Below are 13,142 nucleotides of genomic sequence, written 5' to 3' on the forward strand. Positions count from 1 at the left end.
CGGGGCTCGGGGGCGGGCGCGGGGCTCACAGGAACTCATGTCCGCTGGAGAAGGGCCAGACCACACCGGCCAGCCCTGCCGGGCCAAGTGGGAGCCCACGCGGGACACCGGTGTCCAGGGCGTGGGCTGGGCAAGGCGCGGGGTTCCCGACGTGCCTGTGGAAGTTGAAGAGGTGAAGACAGAGAGGAGGTGACACCCGAGACGGCAGGAGCAGAGTCGGCACCGGAGGAGGCCGTGAGGGGAGCCGGGCCAGGTCCCGGGGCTCTACCTGAGTCAGGATGGGGGCCTCAGGGCGAGTCTGGGGGACCCCCCGGGGGGCAGTGTGGACGGAGGGGTGGGGGAACGGGGTGGTGTGTCCGAGGGGCTGGCAGCCTCCCCCCGGACCCTCCTGTACCCTTGGGGGACCCCGGACACGTGGGAGTCCCTGACTCCCACCCCTTGACCCCACGATCCAGGGCCGCAGGGAGGGTCAGGCGGCACCAAGGATGGGACCATGTGGGCACTTAGTCCCCGTACCCAGCGTGGTAGATGGCCGAGGCCCCCCACCCTGCCGGCACCTCCAAGAGCCCAGGGGGGTGAGCCCTTCCCACTGGCCCAGGGCTGACCACAGGGCAGGCCCAGTGGCCTGTCTGTGACTCACCCACATCCCCTCCTCCCCTCCCCCCACCCCCTGGCAGAGAAAACCAGAAATGCTTCCAATGTACCTCCTGGGGCCGGGGGCCTTTCTAACCTAGGGGAAATTCTCATGATAAATTTACCCGCTTTAAAAGGGCACTTAATACACCCTCGATGTCATGCAACTGCCACCTCTACCTCCTTCCAGAACTTTCATCACCCCAGCTGGAAGCCCGTACCCATTACGCACGCAGCCCCTCCCCCATCTCAGGCCCGGGGAGCAGCTGCCTGGCCTCCTGGTGCAGGCAGGTGAGGGCACCTGGCGCAGGCGGGTTCCTGGGAGCCAGCTGCCTTGAGCAAACAGCCGGGGCAGGGATAGAGTGTCAAAGGGGGAGGGGACAGCCCTCCACTCCTCCCCTCCGCCCCGGCGCCTCCCCCGCAGCCGGAGGCTCCGGTGGGCCGCCGGGAGTGGAGTGCCGGCTGCCTGTCCCCAGGCCTGGCCCAGCCTCCGGAAGGCAGCCTGGTCCCAGCCCCGCGGGGGCCGCCCATGGGGGCCATGTGGCCACACAAATGACCAGCCAGGCTTCCCTGGAGGCTGGGCCTCCCAGGACTGGCCCAGGAGCTTCCTGCCTGAGAGGTAGGTGCCGGACCCTGTGACCAGGTCTGGAGGGAGGGGGGAGGCCCCCGGCACCCCGGTGGGTTACGAGCAGCTGAGGAACAGGGCGCCCAGGGCTAGCAAGCGGGCTTGGGGTGGCCGGGGGCCCTGGCCAAGCTGGGCACCAGACGCTCGGGCAGGCCCGGTGGGTGCAGGGTGCCTCCCCACCCCGTCTGGCCTGCTTCCCGGACTCCACCCCTGGTAGGCAGGGCACCAGGGGCTCCCCGACTTTCTCAGATGTCTTTGGCCCCTGAAAAGCAGGCTCCCCGCAAGCCCGGGACACCAGAGGTGGGGACCGATCATCCCGGGACACAGTCGGGCAGCTGGTGTCTGCACCCAGGTGGCTGACCCCAGGGAAGAGGGCGCCCAGGCCCGGGCCTTGGACCTGGGTCTCTGCACACAGAGGGCTGCCCAGAGCCCAGGCAAGAGGGCAGGAGGGTCAGACCGGAACTCCCCCGGGAGGGACGGTGGCCGAAGCCCAGCATGCCCCGCTCAGCACAGCCTCGCCGTCCCTGCCCACTCTCTCCCCCTCACAGGCACTGGGGCTGCTTCCGGCGTCTGCATGCACCTTTGCCCTCCCCCCCCTCCCCGCCTGTGTCCTCCCTCGCCTCTGCAGATGTCTCAGGGCTCCTGGGAGACCCCCTGATGTGGGCAGCCGGGCCGCAGTCCAGCCCCCCGCTGGCCATGCCCACCGGGCTGCAGGTGGACCGCGTGGGGAACAGCTCCCAGGGCACCTCCCAGCTCTTCCTCACCACGGCGCTGGCCCGCGGCATCTCGGGCGTCTTCGTGTGGACCGCCCTGGTGCTCACTGGCCACCAGGTGAGCCCTCCCCTGTGCGCTCCCTTGGGAACCACTCTCCGTGAGGCACAGCTCAGCCTGGCCCTGGCCGGCCCTACTGGGGCTGTGGGTCCACGAGCGCAATGGCCTGGGTGCAGACCTCGGAGGCCTTCGGGCCAGAGAAGCAGTGCCCAGGGGCTCGAGGAGGCAGCATCGGGCCAGGGGAGGGGGCAGGGGAGGGAGAGATCTGGGCCCGAAGGTGGGCGGCCTCTTCCAGGCAGAGGGAAGAGCTCCAGCCAGGTGCCAGGCCCTTCCCCCGGGGCATTTCGTCGGCCCCTCAGCCTGTTCACTGAGGTCAGCAGTACTGTCCCCTTTCACGGATGAGAAGACTGAGGCTGGGAGAGGCCGGGGTCTTTCTTAGGCTCACGTAGCCTGGAGCAGAAAGGTCCTTCCCCTCCAGAGGTGCAGCATCCCCGGGAAAGCTGGTGAGGCTGGGACGTGGCTCTGTAAGGAGTGAGACCAGGCTCTGGGAGTGGAAGCAGGGTCAGAGCTTGGCTGGAGGGGTCCAGAGCTGGGGAGACAGGCAGCCCTCCGATGCAGCAGTGCCAGGCCTGGCAGCAAGAGCCAGGGAGCGGGTGACAGGAGGTGGTGCCCGAGTGCAGGGCTGGGCAGTGGGGTCCCGAGCATCTCAGGCAGTGGGAGAGGAGCCCAGGACTGCGCCAGAGAGACACGAGCAGAGCTGGGAGGGAGAGGGCTGCCTGGGCTGGAGGCACCTGGGACCTGTAGGAGGGGCCTCCGACATCATGTGGGAGTTTGGCTTTCAGCCCAGGGGTGCTGGGGAGCCAGGGGAGGCTGTCGTTGCGGGAAGCTGAGAGCAGAGCTGCTGGCATGACTTGGCTGGCATTGTCATAGGGACTGGGTTGGAGGGGTGAGCCAGGAGACTGGCTGGCAGGGAAGCAGGTGGCCAGAGGCCTCCGAGGCAGGGCGGTACCCTCTCAGTGAGAGCTGCTTGCTGTGTGGTGCGTGTCCAGGTGTGGCCTCAAATAACCAGAATAGAAGGGGGACACGGCAAACGTATTAGTGGGCCGGGTGCAGCTGAGAGTGGCCGGAAGAGGTTGGGGCCATCCGGGAGGCCTTCCTGGAGGAGGCAGCATTTGCCCTGAGTCTTACCAAGCTGCCCTGAAGCATCTGGACAGGTAGACCGGACAGGAGGGTGGTGCATTTGCCTCTGCAGGGAAGCCATGCCTTCCTCCCTGGTGGCAGAATGGCTTTAGGTCTGGTGTCGGCTGTGATTTGTGGGACAAGGAGCAGTAAGGGGGACGGGCACCCAACGCACCTGGGTCCGGGCCAGTTCCAGCCACAGTCTGGGACTTGGCTTGGTCCTCTGTCTCCTGCCCTGACCTTTTGTAATTCTGGGTGCCAGCTGGGCACGTGTGTTTGGAGCCCAGCGTCCTGGGGCCCCACGGCCTGGACAGTGCTGATGGAGACCCCGTGGGTGGCACTTCCCAGGGCCCACCCTCCTCCCCGCCCCCACCCGCACTCCCATGGAGGAGTCCCACCCTCCCCACCCATTCAGAGCTCAATGGGACAGAGAGACTGGACCCTCACTTTAAAGACGGGGAACCAAGGACAGAGAGAACAGCGGCTTGCCAAGGCCCTCAGCCAGGCAGTGCCAGCCCAGGAGCAGAAGTCCATCTCCTGATAGCTGCTCAGGCCGTGCCCTCCTGCCGCACCAGCTGGGGAGGGAGTGGCTGATAAGGAACCTGACTCTGACGCCAGGCTGCCCCCGCCACTCCCCATGCTGGGCCCTAAGAAGCTGGGTCTCTGCACACAGCCTGCCCTCTGCCTGCCCTCTCTCCACCTCCTCTCATGGCACCTCTTCCGGGAAGCCTCCCAGAGTTGCTTGGGACTACAGCCAGCTACCTGTTTGGCTGGCTCCCCGGGGCCTCTTCCTTCCAAAGACCCTGTCACTGTTTTTTTTTGTCCTCGTAGAAAATGTGGATCATCTAAGAAGGTATACAGATGAACATGAGAACCACCCATCTTTTCCTTTTGTCCAGGGATGTCTTTCCCTTCATTTTTACCCTGCTTTTTCACACACCTGGGTCCTGCTCAGTTTGTCATCCTGATGTGACCGATTGCGTTCTGTCGGAGCGTCTCCCCACGCTGGCGACTCGGGGCTGCAGGGCAGCCCTCTGCACGGCTGCATCTCAGTCACGGGCCCCACCGCCGTGCTCAGCGTCGTGTGCGTCTCTACCATGAACGTCCTTGAACGCAAATCCTACTTTTGTTTCTGAATAAATCTGTTCCGTGGGATAAATCCCTAGAAAGGGTCAAAGGGTATCAGCCCTTTTAATGCCTCCGTGTCAAAATGCCAAACTGCTCTCCAGACCAGTCATGACCACGAGGGGGCCGTGACTGCCGCCCATCCCCCTGCCCCTGGGGAAATTCTCGTTGAATGAATGAATGAATGAATGGGCACGTGAGTGAATGCATGTTCCCAGTGCAGAGTGTCCGCTAAGGGCAGGGCCCAGGGAGGTCCGCTTTGCTTCCTCCCGCTTGGGTGGCGGGTGGGCCGTGTCCCCAGGCCTGCCTTGCTCCGCCCACCCAGATCTACCTGCACCTGCGCTCCTGCACCGTCCCCGACGAGCAGCACTACATCATCCGCCTGCTTTTCATCGTCCCATCTACGCCTTTGACTCCTGGCTCAGCCTTCTCCTCCTGGGGGGCCACCAGCACTACGTCTACTTTGACTCCGTGCGGGATTGCTACGAAGGTGAGCACAGCTAGCTCCCCGGGCCCCAGAGTGGCCCCAAGCTGGGCTGGCAGGGGGAGCTGAGTGAGGGGCTCCTAGGCGCCTGCACTCCCCCCGCCTGCCCCGGGGCACCCCACCCTCCAGGCCTGAGTCTGGCTTAGCGAGGCCCCTGCAGGACAGTCGGGATTAGTGGTGCTAACGACACAAGACTCCCAGGCTCCCAAGTTGGGGGCCAGACTGCAGCTGGGCCTGCCCAGAGCCTAGGGGTGGAATGGAACGGGCCCTAGATGGGGTGGGGGGCGTCAGAGCTGCCGTGACTGCTGCAGGCCCCACCCCCACCAGGGATGGCATGTGGTCCTAGAACCCAGCTGGGAGCCCCCGTGTGGAGTGGGTCCTGCTGCGTGAGCTGAACCCCAGCTGTCTTCTGGGAAATGGGCGCCAAGGAGTTCTGAGCGGTCAGGGAGCCTTCGTGCAGGCCGGGTGCCCTCGTGGACCGCCCAGGCTCACTGCCGACACCCCTGTTCTGCAGCCTTTGTCATTTACAGCTTCCTGAGCCTCTGTTTCCAGTACCTGGGGGGTGAGAGTGCCATCATGGCTGAGATTTGGGGAAAACCCATCCGATGAGCATCTCCCCAGAGCCCGCCGGGCACCCCTATGCCCAGGATGGGCAGCCAGGCCAGTCTGGGGGTGTGTCCTCCAGGAACACACCTCAGGGACTCCCTCACCCCAGGCCCAGCTGCTTCTATGGCACCTGCTGCCTTCTAGGCACATGTCCTACTCCATTGGGTTTCTGCGCTTCTGTAAGCAGGTGAGTGCCCGGCCCTTCCCAGCCGCCCCCTGACCGCCCCTCACCGCCCAGTGTGCTGGGGGTCCCTCGGCCCCTCCCCCGTCCCCTCACTCTCCTCCCCCACCCCCAGGCCACACTGCAGTTCTGCATTGTGAAGCCCATCATGGCCTTGGTCACCATCATCCTGCAGGCGTTCAGCAAATACCACGACGGGGACTTCAAGTGAGGCCAGGCTGGCGTGCAGGCAGGGAGGGGGTGGGTGGGCCCGGCCTGGGGGCCACAGGGGAGGTAGGCAGAGCTCAGCAGAGGGCTCAGCAGGGGCCAAATCCCCTCCCCCTCCTCCTCCTGGGAAAGGGCCGGGGGCAAGGCCACGGCAAACAGACCCTTGTCACACACATGCCCTGGGGACTCCGGGGCTTCGCGGCCCAGGCAGCGATGGGCTCCTTCCCCGGCGCTACCCCACAGCAGGGCCACTGGAGGGCGAGCGTGGGTTTAAGGGCGCTCGGGCCCAGAGAGCCAAGCTCTGCGCTGGCCCGTGCCCCTGCCCTGGGTCCACACGAACTCCTCACGCGCATGCGCACGCATGCTCAGGTGCGCACACGCGCACTCACCCTCACACACATGCACACATGCAGACACACGTGCTCTCACATGGGAACACACAATGAGCATGTGCACACGCTCATACAGCTGACATGCACACGAAGCGCCCACGCACAATGGTGGGTCCACGACGTGGGGGCCGTTCCCGTGCCTGGGAGGGTAGAGAGGGGAGGGGCAGCAGGGCTCCTGCCTGGAAGGGGGCAGGATCTGGAGACGACTCCCTGCAACCATCTCCTCTGCCGCTCCCCTAGGGTGCCATCTGCAGGCCCTGGAGGGAGGGTCCAGGTCTGAGCCACTGCCGGTGCCCAGGCTGGGGGCCCAGGCCAATGGCACAGCTGGCAGGGTGAGGAGGGCATGGGGGCGCGGGCCCACCCTCACCACCGGCCCCGGCTCTGGCCCCCAGCATCCACAGCGGTTACCTCTACGTCACCCTCATCTACAACGCCTCCGTGAGCCTGGCCCTCTACGCCTTGTTCCTTTTCTACTTCGCCACCAGGGAGCTCCTGCGGCCCTTTGAGCCTGTCCTCAAGTTCCTCACCATCAAGGCCGTCATCTTCCTCTCTTTCTGGCAGGGTGGGTGGGGCTCCTGAGGCAGGGGCTGGAGCCCAGAGAGATGCCCCAGCTGTAGCCGGGTCAGCAGGCGGCCCTCTCAGTGGGAGGCCATCAAGCCCCCAGCACGGGGGAGATGGTGGGCTCCCCACCCGGCAGGTCTGGCCCAATGTGTGGGGAAGAGGCCATGCGGGGGGCGGTGGAGCCTTGTCCTCAGCGGGCCCTGGGCCAGGCTCTGGGCACAGCCAGACCCCACTTCTCAGGGGACGGTGAGGGGTGGGGCCAGGGAGAGGTCAGGACAGGCGCTCGGGGAGTTCTTGGACGTCCGCTGTGCCAAGGCCCTGGCTGTGGAGGCTCCCAGCCCCTCTGGACCTCAGACCCTGCAGACCCCCGCCAAGCCCATGAGGCCGGCCTCAGGGGGACTTCTGGCTGGGGGTGGCTGCAGTCCAGTCTCCTGTCCGGGGCAGGCACCTGAGTGGCCATCGCCGTCCCCCAGGGATGCTGCTGGCCATCCTGGAGAGGTGTGGGGCCATCCCTGAGGCCCAGGTCACCGATGGGAGCGGCGTGCGGCCGGCACGGTGGCCGCCGGCTGCCAGAACCTCATCACCTGCATCGAGCTGCTCTTCGCTCCGTCGCTCTGCGCTGCGCCCTCACCTGCCAGGTGTGCTCAGAGGAGAAGGGGCCCCCCAGCACCATGTCTCTGTCCCCCGTCTTGCCCACGGGCCCTGGGAATGTCGACTTGATGGGCAGGGAGATGGCCCCACGGAGGACCCAAGCTCCAGACAGGTGCCTCACCTGCACGTGGTCCAGGGGAAGAGGCCAAGCAGGCCGGCGGGCAGGTGGGCTGAACTCTGAGTGAGATGGGCTGGACCTGATGTTTGGGCCCCCAAGGGTCCCTCGGTGATAGGGGGTTGGCGCAGCGCCTGAGCCTGGGGGCCCCGGCGAACATACCCAGGAGCCTGGACCAGCCTGACCAGAGAGGCCAAGGGCTGGCTGGTGCTGGTGTCCCTAAAGAATGGCCTGTTTGGGTAGGGGTGGCCTGAGCCTGGACCGGTCAGCCTGGAGTGGCAGAGGGTGTGAAGAGTTCACACCAGGGCGGAGAGAGGATGGGGGCCAGCTCACAGCGGTCTCTCTCTGCCACCTCTGGCAGGGGGTCTGGGCTGGGACAGCCCCAGTGCTGGGCTGGGGTGGAGAAGTTGGGCTGGGATTCTGGGGTCCTAGGAGTCACCCTCTGCTGGCCGAAGCCAGGGCCTGGAGATGCAGGAGCCCTGGCCCGGGCAGCCCCAAGGCTGGTGGGGAACAGGGTCAGGTCCCGGGGTCCGGGTGCACGGGGGGAGATGATGGGGCGCAGGGAGCACCCCAGCCCACCCGCTGCCTGTCACCAGCCCCCACGGCGCCCATGCAGAGCATCTCCAGCGGCCTCAAGGAGACCGTGAGCTCGCAGGACATCGTGCAGGACGCCATCCACAACTTCTCGCCCGCCTACCAGCAGTATACGCAGCAGGCCACACACGAGGCCCCGGGACCCGGCCAGGGCAGGGACCCCTTGCCCAGCACCCACCCTGGCATAGATGGTGGCTCCAGCAGGGGCAGGAAGGGCCGCAACATGGAGAAGAGGATGCTGATCCCCGCGGAGGAGCTGTAGGGGCCCCGGGGTCAGCAGCGGCCTGGTGGGGTCAGTGGTCCAGGCCGCTGGGAAAGGACAGGGCCCCTCACCCACCGACCGTCTTGCCAAAGGTCAGGCCTCTCCTAGGAGCCTCCTGCTAGGCCCGTGGAGCCCACTGCCCATCCCACCTCTGGCCAGTGGAGCAGGTCGCTTGGTAGCCCTGCCAGGCGCCCCGGGGCCACACCATCGCCTGGTGGGCCCTCAGCCTCAGAAGAGGGCACCTGAGCCTATCTGACAAGCCCAGGGACCTGCCGGGCTCACCTGGCCATCGGCTCGGGTGGCCTCCCTGGATGGACAGCTCGCGGGCAGGGCTGGGCAGCCCGGAGCTGCGGGCCTTACAGGCAGGAGGGCTCCACACTGAGTGCAGGAGGTGGGGTGGTCCCGCGGAGGAAGGGCCGGTGTGGCTGCTGGGAGTCTGGGAGGCGCTGGGGCCAGCGGTGGAGGGCTCCGGCTTCCTGGTGAACTGTACTTATTTATGCATAAACAGCCTGGGTTTTCTAGTGACTCTAGTGGCCTGTGTTCCTGCAGGGTCAGTGCTCTAATGAATGGACCACAGTGAGGCGGACAGATGAGACCCATCGTGCGAAGTCTGGGTGCAGCGGGGAGGGTCCCCGTCCACTCTGGGGCTGCGGGCCACAGTAGCAGCTCAAAGCAGGCAGGCAATGAGCTCAGACTAGAGCCGGGATGGCCTGCCCCGCCGTGCGCACGGCTGTGTGGTCCGGAGCCTTGGCTTCTCCAGTTCAAGGCCCCGTGCCAGCCCCGCCCGAGGAGGGGGCTGGTGCCCGGGAGCCTGGGGCCCAGGAGGCGGAACAGGACAGGGGGAGTGAGGGTGGGCCCTGGACGTCGGGGTGCCCCACGTGGGGAGGGGCGGCAGCGGGTTGTGAGCCTTGGTCCGTCCAGTGTGTCTGGGGCGCTCAGGAGGGTGAGGCGGGAGCCGGGGAAAGGTGCCGGGGTGGTGCGCCCGCGGGCAGGCGTGCAGAGCTGGCAGCGCGGCAGCAGGAAGGCCTGGGCACCACCCAGCCACGACCTCCCACACCTCCCGGCCGCCGGCTCCCACGTCACCCAGGGAGAGAGGGAAAGGCACCGAGGGTCTCAGAGAGACTGAGCAGGGCAGGAACCAGCGTACGGTTTCCAGGGCAGAGTGGGGTCACCCCTGTCCCCCTGTTCCCTGGGCCTGGGGCACGGGACTCAAGGCCAGCGGCCTCTCCCAGGGCCCAGCCTGGCTGCCTGATGAGATAGGCCGGCCTCCTCCCTGCCGCCAGCTGGGAGGCCCCCCATCTGCCTTACCGCGCCCTCTGCGACTGGCAGGCCCAGCTCGGGCCCCCACGTCTGACAGCTGGTTTGCGAGTGGCCACGGGGCCCCCAGAGACCCGCTGACCCAGGAGGGAGGTCTCCTGGAGGCTGCAGGGCAGAGGCCCTGCGGTGAGCCAGGGGAGGCGGTGCTGCCCCAGGGCCCTGAGTTGCCCAAGGCTGTGAACCCAGAGGGCATGTGGGCCAGGGCCGCCTTCTGGAGACCCCGACACAGCGTGCGGTCCTGGGGTGCTCTCAGGCAGGCCTGGCGCTCTGGGAGCACCCGCCGTGTGCCAAGGGCCGGGCCAGCAATGTCACACACACGCGATCCTCACGACGGCCCCAGGCGGGTGGCCGAGGCCCAGGGAGGTGGAGCCACTTGCCTGCGGTCACGGAGCTGGCAAGAGGGGCTGCTTGCCCACCAGTCCCAACCCCACAGGCCCCTCTGCCCGTGGCCAGGCGCTTCCGACATAACAAAGTCAAGCAGTGAGGACGACACACCTGCAGGTAGGACAGAGCCTCAGAGCAGGTCAGAGGGGCTGCCGGCCTCACGGGCCTGGCCCTGCTGACGGGGAAGCATGGGTGCTCCGAGGAGGGGACCGCGGGCCACCTCTCCATCTCTGATGAAAACCCGGTTCCCGATTCCAGGCCGCACTGCGTGGGGCCAGGGGTGGCCACGGAGGCCGGTTGTCTCACCCACGTGCTCTGGCCTCGGTGTTCTCACCTGTGAAATGGCCCCAGCGGTCCACGCCGCAGGGTGGCGGCCCCCAGAGCAGCTGGGCGGCCTGGAGGCAGGAACCCTTTAACAACCTCCCTGGAGCCCAGCGCTGGGCGGGGTCTGTGACTCCCCAGCCTGCACCCAGAGGCTGCTGCCAGCTCTGGTCTCAGGGACACACCCAGGGGCTCCCGGGAGCAGCAGGCCGGGGTGCGGGCTCTCCCGGGGCTGCTACGGGGATCCGCTCAGCTGGGGGAAGACAGCGACCGCACTGTGCCGAGTGCGTCCGTCCCCGCACCTGACTCCGCAGAAGGGAGCTCGGGGGCTGGCGGGGAAGGAGCCGGCGGAGGCCACACGGAAGCTGGGGGTGGGGCTCAAGCCCAGTGGCTGGCGCTGAAGCACAGTCCCTTGGTTACGAGGTGCCACCCCAGTCAGCCCGGCAGAGGGGGGGCAGGAGGGCTGCCCGTGTTCAGAAACCCCAACGAGCAGCAGATCTCCTGGCAAGCTTGACCCTCCTTCAGAGGCCAAGGCCAAGTGCTGACCCACCTGACCCTCCAAGGTCAGGGGGGTAAGGAAGGGGCAGCATCCCGAGGACAGGGCACCCGCTCCCCCGCCAGCAGGCCCAGGTTGGCCGGGCCCCCGGCTCTGGCTTTCAGGGGAGTCTGCTTACTGGCTTTGCCCTCGGCCCCAGGCAGACCCCATCTCTCCCACCCACTGCGAGCTCACCTTAGAGCCCCCGCCAAGAGAGCCGCCCTGGGAAGGGGGGCCGCGTCCACCGACAGGGGCTCCTCGTCAGGGCAGTAGGGGGCTTGGGAACTCCACCCGCCACCTAGAAAGGGAGCCCGCCTGCCTCCACCTGCCTGAGCCCTCCGCGCGCAGCCCCGGAGACCCACTCACAAGCAGCATCTGACAGTGACCCCACCCCCGGGGGGGCTCCAGCCATGGGGGCTGGGATGGGGTGGCGGCGCAGGCAGCGGTCCACAGCGCCGCCCCCCCCCCCGGGCCAGGGAAGGAGGGAGGGTTGGCCCAAAGCGCCAACCGTGCAGCAAGACAACGTGAAACCAGAAAACTCTTTATTGAAAGGTACAAAAGCGTCACGGCAGAGATGTACAGCAATAAATTAGGTGTGGCCGGGAGGGGACGGGCGGGCGCGGGCCGCACGTCACACCACAGGGGCCACGACATAGGGTCTCTTCTCAATAATTTATATCATGATAAAAGCAGCACAAAAATAAATATTGAAATGAAACTGCTGAGAGGCCAGAGGTGCGGGAAACAGGAGCGGGGCCTAGGCAGGGCCCTGTCGCCCGGAGGAGCGAGCCGGAAGCACGGGGGACGGGAAACCAGCCCCCCCGGCCAGGGGGCTGTGCCTGTTTTCTTAAATTAAAACATCCATATATTAAAACTGTGACAATGAAATTTCAACGCTCTGAGAGGAGGGGGAGGGATCACGCTGGTCTCCCAGGCCTGGTCCCGGGGAGTGGAGGCTGCGGGATCGGGATAGGGTGCTCGGAGAGCCCGGGCCGCCCGCCCTCCCCGCGGGACACCCGGCTGGGGCACGGCCCAAGGGCAGCGGTGGGTGGCGAGAGCGGCCAACTTGAGAAGCCAGGCACGGGCGGTGGTCCGACTCCCACCCACACTCCCAGGCAGCTCTGCCCTAGAGAGGCTTACAGTATCAAATAGGAAGAAAAGGTATGAAAATCTGTACGATAAAATGTGTATATAATTTTATATATATATATACTTTTCTCTCTTTTAAATATCCCCGTGGTCCTTACTGATATCCAATGTGGATTACCTACCATGGCTATGGTATCAACAGCTTCTTTACACACCGGCCGTGGCTCCGGAAGGACCCAGACGCCCCAGACCCCGCGCCCTCTCCCAGGACAGGGGGACGCTTTCTGGCTGTAGCCCTTGGGGCCCTCCCCCCTCCCCCCACTCCTCCCGGGACGGCTGGCACCCTGCGCGGGGTCTTTGCAGCTTGCTGGGGGGCTTACTAAATGGTGGGAGGCAGGCCAAGAGGAAACCACGAGCTGGAGCCCAGGGCTTCTGGCCTGTGGTGGGCTCGGGGCTCGCCGCCCACCCCTCGGCCCCCGCATCTTCCCAGGTGGGGCAGGAAGGGGCGGCCCCTGCCTAGCCACGCGGGAAGCCCCGCAGCGGCTCTCTGGGAAAGGACACCCCAGCAAAGGCCCCCCAGTCATCAGTGGCTCCGAGTGCCAGAAAGGAAGAGCGGGTGAAGGGTCCAGGCGATGATTAAGCACCAAGGTTGCAGAGTCCCCGTGTCCTCTGCCGACGGACCGTCCGAGCACTCCCGGCAGCTGGTCCTTGCCACCTTTCCAGCCCAGTGCCGCCCCCATCATCACCTCCCCCCACCGTCCACACTCCTCTTTCTCCAACCCCACCCTTCTCCCTGCTCTCACCTCCTCCAGCAGCAGGACCCACGGACAGGACCACGGGCGCCGCTGCCCAGCTCCGTGGCCCGTGCCTGAGGCTGCCGCCGCCGCCTTCACACCTGTTCCACACGGAACACAGGGCTCCGCCTCCCCGGCCAGGCGGCTGCTGCTCCTCGATGGGGACCTGCCCTAGGTCACCCAACACAGAGGGGAAGCCCAAGGCTCACCCGAGCCCCATTAACGAGCCGCTCCCCAAGGTCCCCGGCGCTACCGGCACACTGATGGGAGGACTGGTACACGTGCACATGCGCTTGCACGCACTCGTGTGTACAGG

The 13,142-nt window shown here is 66.4% G+C and overlaps 1 protein-coding gene across 1 annotated transcript; it reads left to right on the forward strand.

The window, feature by feature from the left end:
• The first annotated feature begins 379 nt into the window (after nt 1–379).
• On the forward strand, nt 380–8,526 carry TMEM184A (transmembrane protein 184A). The gene is given in 13 exon segments (XM_029220162.1): nt 380–1,252; nt 1,887–2,089; nt 4,659–4,725; nt 4,728–4,823; nt 5,332–5,424; nt 5,535–5,569; nt 5,572–5,610; nt 5,720–5,811; nt 6,596–6,765; nt 7,238–7,297; nt 7,300–7,365; nt 7,368–7,425; nt 8,119–8,526. Coding segments are annotated over 13 exon segments (1,710 nt in total). The 5' UTR covers nt 380–789; the 3' UTR covers nt 8,387–8,526.
• The last annotated feature ends 4,616 nt before the right edge of the window (nt 8,527–13,142 follow it).

Source organism: Monodon monoceros, unplaced genomic scaffold (assembly GCF_005190385.1).
Source record: "Monodon monoceros isolate NGI ecotype Baffin Bay Population unplaced genomic scaffold, NGI_Narwhal_1 Super_Scaffold_13, whole genome shotgun sequence".
Classification (NCBI taxonomy): Eukaryota; Metazoa; Chordata; class Mammalia; order Artiodactyla; family Monodontidae; genus Monodon; species Monodon monoceros.